Source organism: Sciurus carolinensis, chromosome 16 (assembly GCF_902686445.1).
Source record: "Sciurus carolinensis chromosome 16, mSciCar1.2, whole genome shotgun sequence".
Taxonomy (NCBI): Eukaryota; Metazoa; Chordata; class Mammalia; order Rodentia; family Sciuridae; genus Sciurus; species Sciurus carolinensis.
Genome location: NC_062228.1, coordinates 3,495,469 through 3,518,256, shown reverse-complemented (window position 1 = coordinate 3,518,256; position 22,788 = coordinate 3,495,469). Strand labels below are relative to the sequence as shown.

Here is a 22,788-nt window from a genome sequence, read left to right as displayed (position 1 = left end):
TGCCTATGCAACGGGCACCTGAGAGGAGCCTGCTGACACACTTCTCTTCCCCCTTGGGTTTGTCCTTTGCAAACCAAGGGCCACTGCTCTGGGGCAGTCCTACTCACTGCTGCCTCCGCTGGCCCTCGGGATGGAGCGTTCTGCAGCAGGTGCTTCGCAAGTCTCAAATGAGTGCGTCGATCCGAGAAGGGCGCTTCCAAAACCGAGAGGAGGAAGGGAAGTAAAGAAATGAGAAAAGAAAGGGGAAGGGGAAGAAAGAAAACAGAGGGCAGCTCTGCAGCCAAGGGCCCCGATGTCTCCAGCAAGGGCAGGAGCCTGTCTTGAGTCCGGGCTGCACTTGGCACAGGGCCAGGCACAGGAGGCCTGGGTGGGTATCAAGGGAGGGGAGAGCTGGTTCTGGGGTCTTCTAGAAGCAAGGGGGGCAGGCTGCCTCCTCCTTGGGGTGCCGGCTCGGCTCCGGTGATGAGGAGGGAACCCTGCAGGGGCCCTCAGCTCTCCTGGCTGAGTTTCTGCACCTGCCTGCAGAGGACCTGGGGTTGTGTGTTCCGGGGTGATTCTTCTGACTGCGTTGGCAGAGGGCTAGCCCTGCACAGGCCGGCTTGGTAAGACGGAGGTTTCAGTCTTCAGCCGCGGGCACTCTTCTCCGAGCCCGTTACTTGATCTGTGAAAGGGGAACTTCCGCCTCACTGGTGAGCAGGTTCTGAGATGAGGAGGTGAACTGCAGCCGCCTGCGTTAGTGCGCCCTCCAGGCATTTCCCAGTCTCCGTTTATGCATGTGCAAACTGGGGGCAGTGTGTGTGTCCGGGCAGCTTGGGCGCGGATTTCCACACACGTGCGGAAGGTGGGAATGAACCCAGCACCCGTGTGTTCTGGACTTGTTTGCAGAGCACACGCCCCTGCGGATTTCCTTTGCGACGGTTCTGGGAGGTCTCTTCCCTAATCTCATTCTCCACTTGAGTTGCACAGAGCTGGGATTTATTAAATTTGCAACCCCCTGGCGGAAAGTGTTTGGCACCGCGCCGAGCGCACAGTAAGCGCTCAATGAAAACGACTTTTATGGTCCCGGTGCGGAAACTGCGCGCGTTCTCCTCTTACGAAGGGCACTGCAAACTGGCCGCAGGCCCTCGCCCACCCGCTGGGCGGGGAAGGAGCGGGGCCTGAACTGCGCAGCCCAATCAGCGCCGCCGGTCCTCGGGGGGCGTGGCTTCTGGGCTCACCGACAGCCTTCAAAAGGACGCGCGCTGGCAGCGGGACCCACTCGCCTCTTTGGGCCAGTGCGGAGTCCTGCGACCTGCCGCTAGCCTTCTGAGCCATCTGTGCCAGCGCTGCCTCCGCTCGCCGCAGAAGACGCCAGTGAGGTGCTGATTGGAGCCCTGTGGAGGTAAGTGTCACTTTCCCTTCTTTTTTCAAGCTGCATCTGCTTCCCCTAATGTTGGAGCAGCTGAAGTAACCAGAGTAGTGCCACCTCGCAGGCTGTGGGCAAGCGCTGTGCTGCGCCCTGCGCCCGTCTGCATCTCAGAGCCTGTTTTTGAGGCAGGTTTTACAGACCAAGAAACAGGATCAACGACTAAGTCCTTTGCCCAGGGCTCACAGCTAGGAAGCTTAGCAGCCAAGATTCAATCTGTCTGGTGGCAGCTCCCGGCTCCCTGGAGGTGGAATGCTCTTCTGCCTGCGGTGCAGTTCGCTGCCATTTGTGGCCTCCGCCGTTCATGGTGGGCATCCTGGACATGGGCCTGGCAGGCAGCGGAAAGTGTTATTCCCACGTGTGGAGTGGTGGGCCAACACAGCCGCAGGTGCCTTCTGCCTGGCAATTTACAGGGCCACACCTCTGGGTTTCATTTGCAACAAACCTGCAAGGTGCCCTTCTACCCATATTTCAGATGGAGGCACTGAGGGTCAGAGAGGTGAAGTGAGTTGTCCAGGAAGAGCCACAGCTGGAACCCAGCTCTCTGCCTCCACAGCTTCAGGGGGATGAGTCCAGGTGTGAGGCCATGTCAGAGGTGCTGCAGTGTCGGGAACACATCTGGAGTAGGCATCTGTGTAACTCCTTGTGTGGGGAGAATCGGTCCCAGGGAGTCGACTGCCGCAGACAGAGAGCCAGGACCAGCCCCTTGTGTGGTACAGACCTGGAGCCTTCCTTGCCAAGGGCTGGCTGGTGAGCAAGCCAGGAAGGGCTTAGCTGATGTCGACTCCTTGCAGTTCAGCCTGAACTGGGCACCTTTGAACCAAGAGCCCAGGTGCCAGTCTGACAAAGCCTCTGGGAGGCTGTGCACATGCCCAGCTCACTCCGCACCAAGCGTGAGCTGTGAATTTTCACTTGGCGACTTTGGACTCCTTGCTCTGGTAGGATGGGGGCCTGTCCTTCTGTCTAGGATCTGGAGTCTGACCATATCAGGGAACGAGACTGGGGACATGCCCAGCCCCAGATCACCTGGGAGGGCTGTCCCAGGGCTCTTTGTGTGGTGTGGACCAGGTTCTGCTGGCCCAGCTGTCACCTGGGCAAGGAGCAGAACAGGCTGTCCACACGTTCTGCCTGCATGAACATCCCTCCTGACACACCTGAGCAGGGGGCTTCTTGGTCCCCAGCTCTCAGCTGAGGAAACAAAGGTCCAGCGAAGTGAAGTGCTTACCCAGGTGCCCCGGCTGGGTTGGGATATGTCTGGTGTCAGACCCTGCACACTTGACCTCTGACTCTACCTCCTTTTTCCTTTGTGGTGCTGGGATGGAACCCAGGGCCTTGCAGAAGCCAGGCAAGTGCTCTACCACTGAGCTGCACCCCAATCCTGGGCCTGCCTCTTAGGACACTTCTCTGTCCACTGCTAACTTCACCTCTGAACCTGACTTTCACGCAGGTGTTTTGTCTGAAGGATAAAACAGCTGAATGGGGTACCCAGGAGGAGGTGTGGAGAGAGAGGTTCTGATTTTCGTAGCCCCTAGGATGCAAGTGTGGAGATGGCGATTGCAGTGTTTATAATTAACACTGGCAGCTGGCACTTACCTGGTGCTTAGGTGAACCAGACAGGCCGGGTTTTCATGAATGATCTTGCTGGTCGCTCTGTGAGGTGGGCACTTAATAAGGAGCACACTGAGGCTCAGGATGAATCAGGCAAGGTTGAGGAGAGCGGCTGTCCCGACTGGGCCCTGCCCAGGTGCTAGAGGAAGGGGCTTGTCCAGTGCCAGGCCACTTGGCTGCCAGGAGACAAGGCTTCTGGTGCCAGATGGGCACTCAGCATTGCCGGGGACCTGGGTCCCTGGCCGGGTAGGGGTGGGGCAGGAAGTGTTCCGCTGACCTGGGTTTGGGCTCGGCTCTGCCAGCAGGCACTGGTTCTGCCCACCAAGAGCCCTGCCTGGGTCCCGGACCAATGCTGGCCCCAGAGTCCTGCCTCTGGGCTGAGAGGGGAGTCCCTGCACTCACCCCTCACCTCCCAGGTAGCTAAGGCTGACCTTGGCCTCAGAGCTGGATCGTTCCTCTTCTGTCACCAGTGTGACTCGCTGTGCAGGAGGTGCCTCTGTGTCTGCTACTCCCAGCTCAGGAGGCTTTTTTTTTTTTTTGCAAACTCACTGGTTTTTGATCAGTCGCAGATGTGTGAACCCAGCATCAGTCAGAGGGGCTGAGGGCTTGTCAAGAAGGGAAAATGCAAAGCAGGCATGACTTTTTCACTTCATTGAGCTCAGGAGATGCTCAGACTTTTGCGGGCTGGGGGCCTGGAGCACCTCGCCAAGTCCCAGATGGAACAAGCGCTCCTCCAGAGGGGCAGACAGCTTGGGGGGGCCTTGGCAGTCTCAGCCACGCTTCTTCTTTTTCCTTGAAAAACATTTTATTATGGCGAAGTACACATAAGCAGCCAGGCATGGCTACTCACGGCTACTCCGGAGGCTAAGACAGGAGGATCACAAGTTCGAGGCCAGACTCAGCAATTTAATGAGACTGTGTCTCAAAATAAATTTTCCCCCCAATGTACATTAATTAATTCATTCATTAATTAATTAATTTGTGGTGCTGAGGCTGGAACCCAGGGCCTCACACTTGCCAGGCAAGCACTCTACCACTGAGCCACAACCCCAGCCCCTCAAAATAAAATTCTAAAAAAGAGCTGGGGACTTGGCTTAGAGGTGGAGCATCCAGATTCAACCCCAGTACCAACAACAACAAAGGCACGTAAACATCCAGCTTCCCGTTTGAACCACTTCGTGGCTTCCCGTTGGGTGGTTTCACACGTTCACGTTGTTGTTTGGCCCTAGCTGCTGTCTGGTTCCAGGGCGTGTTCATAGTACCCTGGGGACCCCTGTGCTGGCAGCAGCCCCTCCCCTCCGTCTCTGGGTGGCTGGTTCTGGACGCGTCCCGAAGGTGGGGCGGGTACCGGGGTCCAGTCTGCTGTCTGGAGCTCTCAGCAAATGCCCTCGAGGTTCGTCCACCTCATAGTTTATATCAGAAGGTCGCTTCTTTTTTGTGGCTGAAAAATATTCCATTGCGTGGCTGGGACCCATCTCTGTGTCCCCACCTCCACCCCCATCTTGGTGACACAGCAGCTTCTCCGTGAACATCTGTGCCCAAGCTTTTGTGGTCTCACGTTTCCTCGCTCTCACGTTTCCTCGCTCTCGCGTGTAGACCTCGAGTGGACTTTGCTGGGCCACGTGGGGACTTGCAGAGCTCATGGAGAAGCTGGGTCCTTGAAGAAGCATCTGCTCTGGCGATCTCGTTCTGCAATGTTTGGGCCCCTCACCACGGTGCAGGGAGAGCCCGGGGCTGGTGCTGGGCAGGGCTGTGTCCCACCCAGCTCTCAGCAGCCCCTGGCAGGGTCCTCTCTGACGTGTTGCCAGGCACCCAGGCGGGCCGCTGCCAGCACTCTTCGCAAACCCCCTTTCAGGGCTGTGGGGACATCGTGGTCCAGCCAGAGGGAGACTCATCTTTGATTGTCTCAAGTGCTGCATCAGCTTGGATGAAAACCACAGGATCAGAAGAAAAGAGTCCAGTGAAGGATTTTGCAACTTCTGGGCCCTCAAAAAATATTATGAATTACGAAATCCCACATTTCCAATTCTGGTTTCTGGACTGTCTCCCATCTTGAGTGCAGAATGGCAGCTTTCCAAAAGAAACAAGAGTCACGCCTCTATTTTGCTTGCAGTCGAGTGACGCTGGAACCGCCCCTGCCCCTGATTCTTGCAGATGGGCAGAGCCCGTGGGCTCTCCAGGATCGGGAGCTGGCTACGGCTGCGTCTCGGACTGACCTGAGTGCAGGGACTCCTAGAACCAGGAGGTGGTGTTTTGCGGGCAGGGATAGATGAGAGAGGGTGGAGGGGAGTTGGCAGAGTGCCCCAGGTGGGCACCATGTGGTGCCAAGACCTGGAGGTGGCAAGGGCCTGCCGCGGTGTGCGGGCCGTATCACTAGTGGGCACCACTGAGCGGGGCAGCTCTCCAGGGCAGTGACATGGAAGAGCTACTTCCACCAAGTCTGCGGGGGGCTCCATCCCCGGTGGCCCGCAAGGTGACCGAGCGTACGCAGGCCGGCCACAAACCTCGGAACCCAGGAGCTGTTCTTTCCCACCTCTAGGCCCCTCCTGCTCACTGGGAGGCTTACCTTGGGTGGGGCCATCTGCACCTAATGCCCTCCAAGCCCTGACCCCCTTCCCAGCCCGAGCCTGGCCCTCTGCAGCAGAGCCTGGGGCCCGCCCAGGGGAGACAGGGGGCTTTGTTCTGGTGCCCTCCCCTCAAGGCAGCAGGGACCAGGTTCTCCATGAGTGGCAGGGGAGAAAGTGACCTTTTTTGAAGCAAACTTCTTGGAACCCCGAAGCGAACTGACTTAAATAACAACACAAAATATTTGCCAGTACAGGGAGATGTTTGGAAGGAGGTGACACTTGGGAATGGGGGATGGGAAGGATCGGGATTCCTGAAACCCAGGATCAAGGTGGAGGAGGTCAAGGAGGAGATGGGCTGTGTGATCTAGAGAAGTGCTTCTCAAAGTGGGGTTCCTGGGCCGCAGCAGCGGCACCTCAGAAGGCGTGCGAGACGCAGCCCCTCAGACCTCCCGCGTTGGAATCTGGGGCGGCAGGTGTGTTTCAACAAGGCACCAGCACTTCCTGGTCAGGTCAGGTGTGAGGCCTGTGGTCCTGGAAAGCTGGCAGTGGAGAACCTGGGCCCTGGTGCGGAGCAGGGCTGTGGAGGCTGGCGGGGCGGGGCGGGGGTGACGTCGAGGGGAAGGTTCTGGTGACAGCGTCCGGTGTGACCAGAAAGAAATCGCCTCACCACAGGGGGTGGCTGGCTTCATGGCTGAGGGACTGCTGCCCCCGAGAGCCTGCAGCTCAGTGGCAGAGTGGGAGCCGGCGTGTGGGAGGCCCCGGGTTGACCCCAGCACCAGAGGGGAAACACAAGAGCCTGTTGTCGGCCTGCTTGGCGCCCTCTCCCGAAGGCGCCAGCTGGTGTCCCCCGCGTGCAGGGCTGGAGTCCTGACGCTCTGGGCCCCAGCAGGCGTCCTGAGGGTCCCCGCAGCTTCCTCCAGAGCACGTGTGCCTGGCAGCCTGCACCCCTAAAACCAGCCCTGCAAGAACGGGAGCTCCCTCGGGGCCCCAGACATCTGTCAGGAGGCTGACCCGCTGCCACCCTCCTCCGTCCCCGCCAGCTCCCAACACAGCCGGTCTGTTCTCCGGCGCACACGGCCGCTGAAAACACCGTTTATTCTGGGATCTTCGAGGCCTGGCTGCCGGACGCGGCAGATATTCTCAGCAGGGCCTTGGCCGCCGGGACAAAGTGCCCTCTCAGACTGGGGATGAACCGGGCCTCTGTGGGCAGTCGGAGCTGGCCACGCGGGAGCCCCGGCCGCTCTGAGGCCTTTATCTGGGCTCCTCCCTCCGCAGTTCACTTTGAAGGGCTGCCTGGGGCAGGCCAGGGACCTGTCTCAGTTGGGAGCCCTGGAGGGCAAGCCGGTGGCCACCTGCCCACGGCCACTCACGCTCGTGGCACCCCTTCTCTAAGCCGAGTCTGAGCGTTTCAGACTTCTATAAGACAACTTTTTATTGAGGTTTAACATGCTGGAGAAAAGCACGCAGTCACTCGTGACGTTGGGTGAACTTTCTGAACGATGAAGCTGCAGAGAGACCAGTCCTCAGAGGCCCCAGGCCCTCCCAGGGTCCCGCACCCCAGGGCAAGCCTTTCTGGACTTGTAATGGCGAGGCCGGTTTTGCCTGGCTTTGAACTTGGCATATGTGGACGCTGCGTGTTTGATCGCTGGTGTCAGGCTTCCTCTGCTCAGCAGGGTCTCTGAGGTTTTCTGGGTTGTCACTTGGCGGAGGGGCCTTCAAAGAGTAGTCAGACCCAGGCCCATCTGGCTTCCCTCCCTTCGAGGCCCTCTTTGCACGTAGCATAAAATTGAGACTCGGTGGCCTCTGAAGCCTGCCACACCCAGCCCGCCGCCTGCGACCCCCTTTCTCTCCTGAGCCGCTAGCTCTGTGCTTAGTCTGCAGTCAACCATGAGCACCCCCGGCAGTTCTGCTGCTGGGTTCCCTTTCCTTAGGGTGTTGGTGGCACCCCGTCCACCCAGCCAGAGTGGCCATGACTGCCAGCTCTGCCCAGTGTTTCCTGCGCAGCAGCCCTGTGACAGCTCACTGTCTCCTGCCGTCCCCGGGGCCTGTCTCAGGACTTCTGAGGGTGTCCTAGCTTTTCACCTGCGACAGTGTAGGGGGATTCCCCAGCCTGGCCCCTGACTCAGCCCTGCGGGGTCGCCCCATCCAGTGACTCACGCAGGGGAGCCAGTGAGCTACAATCCCGTCACCTGGAGCAGAGACAGCACAGGATCCGAATTCCCAGGGGGCAGAGGGAGAGAGACAGCTGGACGCTCATGAGCACTGTGCCCAGCTACCCTGTGGGGAGGGCCTGGAGGCCCAAAGGGGTGGCAGACCCTCTGGGCTGCCTTTAGCACTGCACAGGGGCTGGAATCCAACACAGCCTGACCAGGGTCCATGCCACAGCCTGGGGCCAGGAATTGCTTTTCCCTTGGAGATGGAGGGCTCCTCCCTTCTCCCCAAGGTTTGCTGGGAACCTTGTTTCCAGGGGAGCATCCACACATCAGCAGGGAGTGTGCCCTGGGTCTCTAGGAATGTCCTAATGTGTTGTTCATGTATTTGCCTGGCTTATGGGGAACACACCTGGCTTTCTGGTCTTTTCCCCACAGAGTAGATTGTTGAATGTCGCTCCTCTCTTTGTCTGGGGTTAACGTGTTTTCTCAGACAGTATTAAAGTGTCGCCCAGGCTTTGAGCACCGGGCTCAGTTGCTGAGCACCTGATGCACTCTTCCCGAGTCCCAGAGGATGTGACTTTGCAGAGGGGTCTGGGGAAACAAGTGCTTGTGGGCTGCTGTGGCCACCGGACTGTGTACTGCCGGCCGCCCCGGGCTCAGGGGAACCCGGGGCACAGAGTAGCAGGCCAGGGAGGAGCCAGCCGCTGCCCCTCTCGGGTCTGGCCCCTCCTGTGGAATGGTTTAGGAAAAGCCGGTGGAGGAGGGGTGGCCTTGCCCGCTGTCTGGTGCTCCCGCGGTTGTAACGGGACGTTCTGCCCAAGACGCGCTGGGGTGGAGGGAGTCCCTCCTTCCCGCCGCGGCTTCATTCCTGGGATTTCTGGGCGGTTTGTGGCTATGACTTGGATCTGTCCTTGGCCTCCTGCTCGGGTGTTTGAGTTCTCTTTGATTAGCTCTGAGAAGGACCAGAGCCTTCAGGGTCAGCCGCCGTCGCGGAGTGAGTCGCACTGATGTGCCAGCAGGTCAGGAGTGCCCTGACGTGTGGGAGCCTCCTCGCGGATGACCAGGCCATGGCTGCTGGGAGGCCCAGGAGCAGATGGGCACGCCCGCAGGCTTCCGCTGAGCCTGAGCAGGCCTCTTCTCTTTTAGAGCCTCGGTTTCCTCATCAGTGGGACAGTTCATCATGGCCGTGGCCCTGCCCATGTGTGGAGAGGAGGCCCCTCGCCAGGGGCTGGCTGGCTCCCAACTGGTCACACGCTCGTTGGGGGATCAAGGGGAGCAAGACTCGCCCGTCGGGGTGGGGAACCCGCCCACCCGGCTCATCCTGGCTCCCAAGGCTGATGCTCTTAGATTCCAGCTGGGGACTGGGTGCAGCCCCCTGGCAGAATGCTTGCCTGGCATGAGCAAGCCCGGCGGAACACAGCACGGTGGACTGTCAGATCACATCAGCTTGGTGTCAAATAAGTCATTTAAAATAAAGGCAATGAGTGCTCGGAATGTATTTCGGGGTTCCACTACGTTGTGCCGTTACCCCAGCCCTGAGGCTATCAGCCTGTCCCTCCACAATGGTGAGTGGTTGCAGGGCCCTTTCCGGAAACACCGTGTTTGGTGGTTTCGTGCTGGATGGCGGCGTTCACGCCGAGGGAAGTGGCTCTCACCACAGTCAGTGTTTCCGTTTTTTGAGTGGATCATTCACACGACGGGTTCCTCCGTGGGGAGCCGCTAGTCTAGCTGGGGAGGTTCAGCGTGGGGCGGGCACAGCCGCAGGCCGCGAGCACCAGAACCCATGGGTGGACACTTCCAGCCTGAACCAGGCTTGGCGTCCGACCTGGGTCATTGGCAGAGGCTCCTGGCCAGGGGTGGACCTGGCTCCTCCAGGCCGTGAGCGGCCTGGAACTCCTCAGGGAGCTGGAAGGGCGTGGCCAGTGCTCAGAGCTCGGCCCCAGCCCCAGTCTGTTTCCGATTTGGTGGAGGTTTTTTCAGTTTCTCCCCAGCATTTGCCATTTAATAGGATATTTAACGACTGAATTTTGTTAAGGCAAAGGTGAAATAGTAGCTGAGAGAATTGCCCTGGGCTGCGGGTCCCATTACTGCACCTCGGGCTGAGGATGGGGCCCTCCACCTTACCCATGTGGAAACTGGGCCCAGAGAGGCTGAGGCTGCATCCAGGGCCACGGAGCTGGTGGCAGGTGGTGAAAAGAACCAAGCTCAGCTCTCTCCCCTTGAGCCCAAGCTGTGGTCAGTGAGGAAGCCGAAGTCACACGAAGTCCTTATATGGCCCTCTGATCTCGCCAGGAGGAGGGGGCACATTCAGTCCATAAATATTTACCCGACAGCGGCTTGTCAGGCACTGGCGACTGGTGATCACAGCCCACGGGTCTGCGGCATGATTAAGCCCCAGGAGGCTTCCAGGAAGCGGCTCTCTGGAGCTGGCCAGTGAGGAGCAGGAGTTAATCTGCCCGGCCTGGGCCCGGGGGCGGGCCGGGGTCACGGGCTGGGCTGTGGGAACAGCATGTGCAGGCGCAGAGCCGGCTGGCAGCCCTAGTCCTCAGATCCATCTTTCTGGCAGACTCTTCCAAACACATGGCCTGCGCAGCCCGGGCAGTGACGCGAGGCTGCTCCCTCTGCCTCTCTGGCCCCGAGTGTCCACAAAGCCTCGGCTGGGCTGTGGAGGATAGGGTGGGGGCTGTAGTCATGGCAGAGGTGTGTGGAAAGTACCCCAGGTTCTGGAAAGCGTGGGTGGTGGTCCCATCTTGAACTGGCCGCTCAGCTCCACCAATACCAGCTGGCCTCTGCCGCACTCGGTTTCACTTGCTGTGAAGTGGGGCTGCTTCCCCAGAGGGCCACCGTGTGTGTGTGGAAGCCACGCCCAGGACCGCTGCAGTTCTCATCTGCCAGCCTGCTCTGACCACTGACCCTGGGGTTGGAAAGCTTTGCCGCCCCCGGTGAGTCCGAGCGTCTGGCGTGTTCTTGCAGGATCTCAGAGCAGTCAGCATATTTGTGATCTGATAGGCTCAGTTTTGCAATTCCAGCAACGGAGAACAAAATCTCCCGGAGAGCCCGGCGGCGGTATTGTGCCGTAGTCCACGGTGGACACGTCCAATTACTGGTAAGCCACAGGGGGACAGGTCGAGGCTTCTCTGGAAATGGTGTTTGGTTTGGCCGTGCCTGGGGTGGGGCCTGAGGAGCGCAGGCCTCCTCAGCGCCGGACCTTAGCCGAGCTGGGCACAGCCGCTCAAGGTGAGCGACTCCAGATGTTGGGAGAGTGGCTGGGGCGCAGCAGCTGGACAGCCAGGGTCAGAGGTCAGTTGAGCACATAGTCAAAGGTGCTTGGCAGAGGGGGCTGACGGGTGCCCTGCACTGGTGAGGGATGTTTCTGGCGCAGTGCCACCCTGATCTGAAGACCCCCCCTCCCTGGAGGTGGCCTGCGGGTAGCTCCTCATGGGTCATCTGACCCAGGATGCAATGTCTCCGCTCCACAGAGCCCAGCCGTCTTCCCAAGAGGCAGTTTTGTTTGTGGAGGGGACTTGGGATTTTCAGGTGGCAGGGAAGCCCTCCTGGGAGAGCAGGAGGGTGCTGAGTGGAGGGCACGCATGGACCTGGAGGTTGGGCAGAGCTGCCTGATGCCCTCCCAGGTTCCGTCTGCTGGTTGGGTGACCCTGGGCTGCTTCTTACATCTGCGGGCTTGGCCTCCACCTGTGTGGAACAGGAGGCTCGGAGCCAAAGCCTGGGCGATCTAGAGGGGACGTGATGTGGACTGGTGGGGGTGGGTGTCCCCCGCAGAGCCCTTTGGCCTGAGGCTCCCTGGCAGGAGTACGTGCCTGACATCAGCAGGCAGCCGTGGCAGGTCAGTCTCCTTTGGGAAAAGTTGCTACTTTTCAATTGCATCTAGGAAAATGGCAGAAGAGCTTCTGCCCAGTTCCAGTTGAGCTGTTTGGGCAGCAGGGCTGAATGGCCAGCAGTGTCCCGTGGACTGCACCCTCGCCCATGCACCTGTTGCTCTGACTGACGGCTTCCGCTGGGATCTCATCTCAGCCTCTAAACTTCTCTGTTCTCTCCCACCTCTCCATCAGCGACGGAGGCTGCTGGGACCCCAGCCTTGCTCGCCCTTCATCACCTGCTGTGTCCTAGCCTGCTGGGCTGGGTGGCCGCTCACCACAGAGCAGCAGGCCTTCATTTCCTCCCGATCTGGAAGCCCCAAGTCCAGGATCAAGGTGTGGGCAGGCTGGGTCCTCCTGAGTCCTCTTCTGGCTTGCAGACGGTGTGGTCTCCCTGTGTCCTGGCAGGGCTGTCCCTCTGCCTGTGGCTGTGTCCTCTCCAGCTGGCTTGGATTAGGCCCACCCTACGGACACTTTAACTTGATAGCCTCTTTAAAGGCTTCATCTCCAAATATAGTCACATTCTGAGCCCTGGGGTTAGAACTTTAGCACAGGGATTTGGGGGGACGTCCTTGAGCCCGTGAACGTTTGCTGGTTTCCCACATGCCAAGCGCAGCCCTGGGCTCTGTGGTGGAGACACGAATGGACACTGGCCCTGTTGTCCTTACTTTCTGCTTAAATCTGCAGTTGCTCCCTGCAGCTGAAACCCAGGAGCCATCCAGATCTGGACCTTGTCCCCTCCCCAGCACGGATTGGGCGTCTGGCCAGGCCAGGCTGCTCTCAGACCCCGTAGTACTGGCATGTCACCTGCTCAGTGCCCTGAGTGCCTCGACCAAGGCTGGGTCATGCCCAGGCCAGTGCCCGGCAGGAGGCCCGGGAAGGACCTGGAGAGACCTCCATCCCTTCTGCTCGTCTCTCCTCTTCTGCAGCGGGGGCTGCGGTGTCTGGTGGCCGCCATCTCCCGGGCTCCACCCCAGACTTCAGAACTCCTTTGGAACCTCGAGGAGGTGGCCTGTGGGCCAGGGAAGTCCCGGCCGCTTCTGAGGGAAGGGGTGGTTGGGAAGGCTTTCACCAGGCCGGCGCTGTCCAGGTGTGCGGGAGGAAGCGTCTGGAAGCACCGGTGGTCATGTTTCAGGCCTTGGCATTTTGCTTCATTTTGTTAAGTGATGACTTTAAACCAAGAGAAATGGGCAAGCACAGAGGACAGAAGGGCCACCCCCGGGGCCAGGCCCTGGGCGCACCATGGTGCAGCACAGCCCCCTCGGTCACTCCCCGCGCTCCAACAGGCATTGGCGTTTTGCCAGATTTGCCTGAGATTTGAAAAATAGAAATTTATGTTAAAGGTAAAGAGGAGCCTTTCATATTACTCCCCTGTTCCTTTCTTCTACCCGGAAGTCACCCCCACCACGAACATGGTCCTGGTTCTCACACACACCGTATACGTGCACATTCAGACGTGCCCGTGCACGTATGTCCCTGAATCACACACGCGAGTGTATGCCTGTATGCACGTGCAGACTGGGGCTTTTGTTTTATTGCATGCTAGGGCTTGAACCCAGGCCCTCCTGCATGCTAGGTGAGCACTCCGCCACCGAGCTACATGCCCAGCCACCTGTTTTAAAATCCACACAAATGCCTGATGTTCCACCACGTGCTTAGTCAACTCCCTGTTGCATTTTCTCTTTATTAATGCCAAGAAGTAGTCTGAGTCATTCCTTTGCTGGGTGCATATTACTCCACCGTACCGTCGCCCCCCCTCCCCATTCCCCCTGCCAACAGCCCCAGAGTTGTGCCTACTGAAATCAGACCCAGGTTTTCCTCTGGTGGGCAGACATGAGGCTTTATGCTTGTGCCTTTGGGGCCCTGCACCTCAGCCCTGGAGCACGGAGCAGAGCAGGTCGCGCGTTGTGTGACTCGGGTGGACTCCCCGTGACGCCAGCTCCCCCTCCCACCTCCTGACCAAGCGTCAGTGTTCCTTCCTGGGTCTGCGCTGTTGCTGGCCTGCAGTTGGAAATGAGCATATATGGTCATGTGACCAACCCCAGAGATGCCGGGGACTCCAGAACTCCCGCAGGCCGGCTCGGATTCCCAGCAGGCAAGCCAGCAGAGGGCCTCCCCACCCGTCCTGGCTCTGCCCCAGGGAGGTGGCCTCTGGAGGAGGAGGGCAGCCACGTCCAGCACCAGAGCGGCCAAGCCTCTCCCTGGGCGCGCTGGCTATTTTTGCCTGGGACGAGGCTCCGTCAGGGCCCTGGAGGGCTTCCAGGCTGAAGATGGGAACGGCAGCATTCCCACAGCTCCCTGGCACCCTCTGTGCCTCCATGCCAACGGCTCAGGTCCTGGGATGCCCATCTTGCTCCCCTCCCCAGCCCAACCTGGAGCCCCCTGTGGCCAGGGACCATGTCTTCTTCCTCTTCAGGCCCCACACGAGTGCTCAGTGCAGGCCCGGTGGCCACGGGCTCCCTTGGGAGTAGAGCTCAGTCAAGTCCTCTCTTGCCTCCTGGGTCAGGACCAAACATCCCCTAGAATCCAGGAGGTCCAGGGTTATGATCCTTCGTGGAGGTGAGCTCCCTGGCTGCTGGGAGATGGGGCCAAGGGAGCTTGCCGGAAAGTTCCAGGTCTTCAGAACCTTGCTTCCTGAGGGCTGATGAGGGTGGGCTTGGGCTGGTCTTGCTGCCACCCTAAGCCTCTGCTTTCTCATCTGTAAAGTGGGTCATAATAGATGAGCCTCCTGGGTTGTCACAGTGCTTGGAAGTGACATTAAGCCACCAACCTGGATAGATGCTTATGATGGGTTTCCTGAAAGAACCAAACGGCACTGCCAAACTTCTACAGCTTTCTGACCTCGTCGAAAGCGACAATGTGTGAGACTGGGGTAGTAAAACCTAAGGACTTGCTCGGTGACATTAATAAGTAGTGGGTCCTCTGGAACTCTGAGGGGGCACATCCCAGCCGAGTGGCCTGGGGGATCCTCAACAAATGTCAGGACTGGGCTTCTAGGAGCATCTAGGGAAGTGCAGCTCCACAGCAGGACCAGAAAGTTCCGGGTGCCTGGGCAGTGGCTGCTTCCTGTCCTCTCAGCCCCGCTCTTGCCTTATCAACTGCAGAGGTCTGGCCAGGGGATCTGGCAGGTCAACCCAGGTCCGTCTGGACGTGGCATGACTGACGTGACGGTTGATTAGTTAGGCACATGGACCACTAACTTAGCAACCAGTGACAGGTTTGCTGTCAGACAGGGGCTGGAGGAGGGAGGCCGCCTTCCTGGTTGTTGGAGGGTATCTTGTCCGTCTTCTGTTGCTCTGACTGAATGCCCAAGGCCAGCTCATTCATAAAGGTTGGAAGTTGACTTGACTAATGGTTCTGGAGGCTGGAAGTCCAACAGCATGGTGTGGAGTCTGGTGAGGGCCTAAGCTGCATCAGGACATGGCGGAGAACATCTCCTGGTAAGACAGAGAAGAGCAGCTTCTTGTAAAGCCACTAATGCCATCAAGGGGGCCACCCTCATGATCTTATCAACTCCTAAGCTCCACCTCCAAATGCCACCCATTTGCAAATTTGGGGATAGGGTTTCCAACACATGGACTTTGGAGGGGGGACATTGGAACCATAGCCATGGGTTTCCTTGCAGGGACAAGGACAAGTGGGGTGTAGAGCCCTCCCTTGGTGGTCTCCATCTCTCCACTTCTAGTTTCCCTGAGGAACAAGTCAGCTGGTAAAGGTCACTTTGCAGCAGGCACCGAGTTCTTGCTGGACTTGGGGCAACTGTCATAGTGTGTGACGAAGCCATGTTGGTGCCGGCGGGAGGGCAGCAATGACAGGACCCCAGGGCAGTAAGGGGCCTTCTGAGGTCCACCAACCTCTGTGCTAAACTGAGGCTATTTCACTCGGGTTTTGCTGGTGATGTTGCCTCCCAGCAAATCCTTTGGTGGTAGAAAATGTCTACAGCTGCCTGGGGGCAGGAGACAGAACTTGATTCTCGCCATGACCCCTGTGAGTCCTAAATGGATAAAAATGCTGACTCTGAGTCAGAAGGTGTGGTGACGGGAGAATGGAGTCCACGGGCGCAGCTCCAGGGTCTCCTGTTTGGAGTCCAGGTGGCTCTTCTTGCCAGAAGCCCTGGACTTGGGTCCCAGCTCCACCACTGCCTATCAGCAGGCAGGCTGGTCACCTCCGTGAGCCTCGGCGTCCATGTCTGCCAGCAGGAACGGCTGGTGCCCGCCCCCTCGCTGCCAAGCCAGCCCTGTGACGGACTCAGCCCTCACTGCCTTCCCGTCCGTGCCTTCTTCTTCCTTCCAGAGCCCCTGAGCACCCAGCTGTGTCTCCAGAGCCAGAACAGTTGCTCCTGCAGGTGTGGAGCCATGAGCTGTGTCCCGAGCGGCACCGTATCCCTGGGGCTGGCTCTGCTGGTCTGCGGAGCCCAAGCCTTTTTCCTGCCCAACGTCACGCACCTGGAGAAGCTGCTCAGCAAATACCAGCAGACGGAGCCTCACTCCCGCGTCCGGAGGGCCATCCCCAGGACGGACCGAGAGGAGATCCTCATGCTTCACAACAAACTGCGGGGCCAGGTGTACCCGCCGGCCTCCAACATGGAGTACATGGTGAGCGTCGGCTCCAGCCGCAGAGGTGGCGCCGGAGTGGGAGGCCTGGCTGCCTGGCGTGTCCACCAGGGGCAGGAAGGGGCAGGCCCCGGGTTTCCTTGGCGAGAGAGCCTCTGGCTCTGTCCTTGGCACTCTGGCTGCCTGCTCCCAGGACTCCTCTTCAAGGCCCAGCCCAGAGCCCTTCCGCCAGGCTTCCTGGGGCAGCCGGGGAGGACAGGCCTGGGCACTAGGGATCCCAGTCCCCACTCTGCCACCCTCGAGCTGCGTGGCCTTCACAGCTCCTTACACTTTGAGAGTCCCACTCACGCTCCCGCGACAGTCAACTGCGAGGACCGTGACAGCACCCTGGGGCGATGCGCCCGCCTGGTTTCCCTCTGTCCTGCTGGCTCATGTCTGGTAGTGAAGCGTGGCTGAGTCCGTGGGAAACGGGCGTCTGCCGCTAACGCAATGGCAGGAGGGGGCCGTGGAGGGTCCCGTGGGAACTGGAGAATCCCACGTTGGGAGTGGGCGGGGCACCTGCCCCCCAGGGTCTTGGTGTCCAGCCCCGCCTGCACTCGCGACTCCGGGCCGCTGGAAGTTTCCACTTGCGCGACCTCTGGTCCAAGGCAAGTTGCCCAGCAGACCACCCTTCACAGTGGGCAGCTCTGTCCACGTGTGGCTTTTGAGCCCTTGACGTGTCGCCAGCCTGACGGAGGAACTCAGTTTTTAATTCAAGCAGCCGGCCACCACCACGTTGGGCAGTCAGGCCTAGTGGACCCCAGAGAGCACTCTGAACACCTGCCCCCGAAGTTGTTTTCCCCCGACACCCCGATTCTTACGATGCTGCTGATGCGCTCAGCCCGGAGCGTGGGGTCTGCTGCCGCTCCCGTCTCCGGGTCAGGAGGCAGAGGCCGTGGCTGCGGCCGGCCAGCAGCAGAGCCAGGATCGAACCCGGTCCAGCTGATGCCAGCACAGGCCCCGCCCGCTGTCCTCAGAGCGCTCTCCGTCCTCCTCCAGCACCCGCAGCCCTGCACATCCTCGCTGTCGGCCTGAGGGGGTTCACCGCCTCCCATCCCCTGCCCTCCTGAATCCTGCCCTGGGAACCTGCTTCCTGCCTCTCTCCTGCCCGGGCCTCCTTGGCCCTCGCGTCCTGGAGGGAGCCCATGTGCTTCCTTCTAGAAGGAGCGCTTGTCTGCCGTGGAGACTGACTTCTCGCACTGCCTCGGCCCACCGTCCCGGGGGCCCCAGCAGGTGTTCCCCGGGCACTGTCCCCACGCCCTGCTGTGCCTCCCTCTGGGACCCTCTGCCCTCCGTCACAGGCCGCTGCCCTCCTTCCCCTGGACTCGGCTGCCACCTTCCCTTTGCTCTGACCGCGGTGGCCTGGTGCTCGGAGACCAGCAGGTGCCTGCTGCCTGGCGGTCTCACATCTGAACGGTCGGGGCCCAGGGAAGAAGGCCGAGTTAGGGAATGTGTAGGGAACTTTTTTCCCTTCAGGAAAATTGGGCAGCCATTCATTCTAAAGGGTCAAGCTGCTTTGGGGGGAGAGGTGGGCACTCTTTCAAAATACCCATGCACCTGGCAGCCTGTGCGAGCTGCTTTAGGTTAAAAATACGTAAAATTGTGGCAGATTCAGTTGAGTATAGACTCTGGTTGGATGGAACCAGCTGGGCATGGTGACTGCAGGTGGGAGCCTCAGCCTGGAGCCAGCCTGCTGGGTTTGGGTCCCAGCTCTGCTGTGTGACTTTGGTCAGCTGTCTCAGCCTCCCTGCGCATTTCCTTGTCCTGCAACCTGCTTCCATTGACCCTGTCCTTTGCCAGGGGTAACAAACAACCCAGGTCATGAGCTGGGGTGACATGGCTGTCTGTCCCTCAGCTCCAGTGTGCAAGCTTCACTCCTGGCTGGTTTTCCAGAACCGCTTTCTGGGGTGTCTTTGAGGGGCGCTGGAAGACGTGTGCACAGGTACAGTCTTCAAAAGGGCCCACAGCCTCCCATGACGGCTCTGTCGCGGGAGCCGCGTCTCATCAGTGTCTTCAGAACCGTCGCTGCCCCGCCTGATGACCGTGCTATGGAGGCCCTCGGGTCAGGTGGGCGCACCCCTCTCCTGAGCTGCAGTGGAGGCCCGGGTGGGACGCGTGCGTCCAGAGGCCCACACCTTCCTCACAGGAGTTGGAAGGACACCCCGGGGTCCCCTGTGAACACCCGCCGTCCTCAGTGCCGGGCCCATCGGCACCTCCAGGAGCCGATCCTCTCGGGTGGGGTGGGCAGGGCCCGCTGTGTCCGTGGGGACGGTTCCATGTAGAGAGACCGTCTGAGAGGACCCCTCAGGGCCCTGGAGCACCGTTGTCCAGGGCCAGTGCTGCTGGAGCGTCCTTCCACCCGCTCCTCCTCGGCGCGAGGGCAGGGCCACCAGGACCTGTTTCTGCGGCAAGGCGAGGGCTTCAGAGCCAGGCACCCTGCAGGCAGCAGCCCACGCCCCCGCCCCGGTGCCAGGCGTCTCAGTCTGGGCTCGCCTGGAGCAGAGTGGAGACTGCACGCGGGGCAGGGCTTGTCGGGGGTGCCCATGAACCTGGAGGACAGCGTCGGAGGACCTGGCGTGAGAGCTCGGCAGGAGTCCTGCTGGGATCAGGGCCCGGGGCTCCGAGGAAGCTGCACACGCTCCGGCCGTGGGAGGCCCTGCGTCCCTGCCACAGGCCTGCCCCCGCTGGCCCAGGGGCTCCCGGGGGTGCCCACTGCCTCACCTCCAGCCGTGTCGGGGCGCAGGCCCCGGGGCTTCTGTGGTGCTGGGCGGTCTGGGCAGAAAGCAGCTCAGGCTTTGTGGACACTGAGGTCGGGGTGCGGTCACCCGGAGGCGAGCCTCAGGTTCCCCACTGTCCACTCTGGTGGGAGGCGGGGCGAGGGGTGTGGCCCAGGGAGCCAGCACCATCTGTCCTGGGGAGGCTCTGCCCCCAGATGTGGGACCGTCCTGCTTATCTTGGCCAACAGGGCAGGCAGGGCAGGCAGGGCAGGCAGGGCAGGCCGGGAGGGAGCTGGATGTGCCACTGTGGCCAGCAGCTTCACAGCCGGGGGCCCTGGGGTCCCAAAGCCGGCTTCACAGGCCTGGGTCCTGCCACGACGGCCTCGGGTGAGCCCCTGCTGCGTGCCAGGGCCGCTGCCTCCCCAGAGCCCGGTGTCTGCCCGGGGGACTGGCATCTGCTCTCTGCAGGAGGGAAGGGCATTGGCCTGGCTGCGACCCGCTCTCCCAGGGCGCCCTGTGTGCCCCACAGCCCGGGGCCTGCCCCGCCCGTGTGCGGGTGCCTTGGCCCATACGCCAGCCAGGCCCCTGTTCAGCCGGCCGTGCTGGAGGCCGGGCAGGACGGTGCAGAAGCCCCTCCTGGCTGAGCTTCTGTTGGACGGTGCTGAACCCCTGCCTCGCCTGCACCATCGGCCCTCCCCACGCGTGCGTCGTGTGCGGGCACCCGAGGCGCCCCGGCGCTCCCTTCCCGTCCCACCCGTGTACCCAGTGATCGGTGCTTCTGATCCCAGGTTCCCTGGGGCCGCTGAGACTAAACTCCCAGGAGCCCCGATGGCTCTTCTGTGCCTGCGGCCACGCCCATCCCTGGGCACCTCCCACCTCATCTCCCTGGTACCAGGGTGCCTGAGTTACAGGTGGGAAGCCAGAGGGTGGGGTGCGGTCTCGACAGGGCCACGTCCAGAACCACGGCCCGCGCCATACGCGTGACGTATGATTCCTACTCCTGGGCCACGGAGAGCCTCACGCGTTCACCGTGGCCAACGCACCACAGCGTGTGTGGAGAGAGCGGGCTCCTGGCTCTGACCCTGTGGGACCCTGGCAGGTGGTAATTAGAGGATCAGGTCCAAGTCCTCAGCCAGCAGACAAGAGGGATGCGGACGCAGCCCGAGGCCAGGTGCACCTGCACACGGCTGGCCAGTCTGGTGGGTCCCCTCCCCTGGTCCTGACCGGTGCCTGTCCCTCTCCCCCACAGACCTGGGATGAGGAGCTGGAGCGCTCGGCGGCAGCCTGGGCCCAGGAGTGCCTCTGGGAGCATGGCCCCACCAATTTGCTGGTGTCCATGGGACAGAACCTGGCCGTGCACTGGGGCAGGTAAGTGCTGGGGGTCCCCTGGCTGCCACGGTCCCCCTGCCTAGCTGCCACCATGGCAGGCACCTACCCCTGTAGGCTTGGCACTTCTGTCTGTTGTTGAATTCAGCCCATTGAGGTGGGGGGGATAGAGAGAGGGAGAGAGGGGGAGAGGGACAGAGGGAGGGAGAGAGGGAGAGGGAGGGAGAGAGAGGGAGGGGGAGAGAGGGAGGGGGAGAGAGGGAAGGAGAGAGAGGCAGGAAGAGGGATAGAGAGAGGGAGGGAGAGATTAGGAGGGGATAGGGAGAGAGGGAGAGAGGGAGGAAGAGAGAGAGGGAGAGAGAGAGGGAGAGGGAGGGAGAGAGGGAGAGGGACAGAGAGAGGGAGAGAGGGAGAGGGAGAGGGACAGAGGGAGGGAGAGAGGGAGGGAGAGGGACAGAGGGAGGGAGAGAGGGAGGGAGAGGGACAGAGGGAGGGAGAGAAAGAGGGAGAGAGAGGGGGGGAGAGGGACAGAGGGAGGGAGAGGGAGGGAGAGGGACAGAGGGAGGGAGAGAGAGAGGGAGAGGGGGAGAGGGGGAGAGGTACAGAGGGAGGCAGAGAGAGGGAGCATCTCGTGGGGAAACCGAGGCTTAGTGTCAAACACTTTGGAGTAATTGGCCAAGGGGATTCAAGCTCAAGGAGCCAAGCCCAGGCTGAGAGTGGACCAGGACTCAGAGGGGCCGTCTCAGCTCTTTACAGGGCCCTGAGCCTCAGGGGCTGCCGGCCTGCCGGGCCTGGCGGGCTGGGCGTGGAGTGCCTGCCCTTTCCGAGGTGCCTCACTGCCTGCCCGCACCTCCGCCCTTCCTGTCTGCCTAGCCCTGGGACGCCCCTGGACTCCTTCCACCCGCCCTGGATCTTCTCCCGCAGTGCCACTCTCCCCTTTCCATAAGCAGGGTGGGTGCTGTCCGCTCCGCGTGGCCAGGGCCCCTCGTGAAGTGCCCGGGGCTCATGCCCCTGCTCCAGAGTCTGCAGTCCCCGGGGCGAGGGCTGTGTCCCTGGAGGAGCAGGGAAGGCGTCCTTCGACCACAGCCGGACAAGTGTCAGGGACCCGCAGAGACCCCAGGGCCCAGATCCCCCGTTCACTTCGCACACCTGGCCCCTCTCCAGGCCGGGGCCTGCTGCCCTCCCGCCCTGGTCATTGAAAAGCCGGTCAAACCGGTCAGGGCCGCGGTCACTGCAGGCAGAACGCTTCCTAGCGGCGGCTCATGCCCGAGCAGCAGAGCTGCTCTCCAGGTGGTGACGGCCTCCGGGGTGGACGGCAGGCTCACCCCGTGGCCTGCGCTGCCCTCAGTGGCTGGCTTTCTGTGAGAGCCCTCCGCGGACCCTCGAGGGACACGTCTGAGGGGAGATGTGTCTTTCTGCTCTTCTGGCCCCTCCGAGGCGCTGGCTGGAGGCTGACCTGCGTTTTGCGGTCGTAGCTGCAGCCTGAGTGGGCTTCTCTCCCGCCTCCTACCCCTTCTTACCGGACTCGCGGTCCTGGTCTGGCCTGTCCTTGCAGCTTTGTTGTGGGGTGTGGTTGGGGCTCCCCTGCATCAGCCCAGGGTCACCAAGGAGTCGGATCCACGGGTCAGGCCCTGGGCTTCTCCACATCTTCCTCCCTCGCTTTCCACAAGGGCTGCTAAGGCTGTGGCCCTGTGCTGCCCGCGGGCCCCTCCCTCACCGGCCAGCACTGACTGTGCACATGTCCTCCTGCCCGCGAGAGATGTGGAGAACCATCCGCTCACTGGGTGTCCCCAAGCTGGCCCCAGGACAAGACGAGAGAGGCCGTTCCTGGGCTGACCACGACCCTTGGCTCTGGGTCCAAGCCGTAATTGTTACAAGACCTCTAACTGCCTCGCTGACCGCGTGGCCCTTATGAATGGTCACTTCCGCCCTGAGCTTTTTCTCTACTGAAACCACTTTGTTTACACTTGCTGGTGACGGTGACCACAGATTTGCATCCAGTTTTCTTTCCTGGTTAGAACAAAGCAAAGTAGCACAGTGCCAAGCTGGTGGACAGGCCAGTGGCTGCAGAGCCATGTCCCTGCAGAGAACACCTAGGGACAGGTGCAGCTAGGCCACTGGGGGCTGTTTGTGGTGCCTGATTCTCCCTGTGGGTGCCCAGGGGGCCGTGTGGGCGAGACCCCAGATGGCTGGCTCCCAGCCCTCCTGCTGCCTGCGAGGCTGCAGGCTCGGAGGTTTCTCTCCAGGGAACTTCTGACCCACGTCCTGGGGCGCCCCACAGCAGGGCCCTGGCTCTGGGGAAGCGTCAGGCCCTGGGTTGCTCCTTGAGGGACAGTAGGGACACCTCGTCTTGGTGGTGCCCCATCTGAGGGTGGCCTCCTCAAGCTGAAGTCCATCTTTCTTAAGCAATAGAACCGGGAAAGGCAGGGTGCTGGACTGTGTGTGTCCTCCCGTAGGTGAAAATAACGCAAAGTCAGCGTGGAAAAGACCCTGAGGGCCAGGTACGAGTCTCCTGCACCCACAGGCGAGTGTGGCTGCCCAGGAG

General features: G+C 61.0%; 1 protein-coding gene across 3 annotated transcripts in view; it reads left to right on the top strand.

Moving 5' to 3' along the window:
* Positions 1-1,259: 1,259 nt before the first annotated feature.
* Crispld2 (cysteine rich secretory protein LCCL domain containing 2) overlaps positions 1,260-22,788 on the top strand; it is a 52,468-nt gene continuing 30,939 nt past the window's right edge. The window contains exons 1-3 of one of the 3 annotated variants that reach the window (XM_047528185.1): positions 1,260-1,381; positions 15,902-16,203; positions 20,167-20,285. In XM_047528185.1, the coding sequence (XP_047384141.1) occupies positions 15,964-16,203; positions 20,167-20,285 (359 nt within the window). In that variant the 5' untranslated portion in view covers positions 1,260-1,381; positions 15,902-15,963. Of the gene's footprint in view, positions 1,382-5,178; positions 5,259-10,546; positions 10,840-15,901; positions 16,204-20,166; positions 20,286-22,788 lie in introns of those variants that run through there. The other 2 variants (XM_047528187.1, XM_047528186.1) reach the window with 2 other exon arrangements.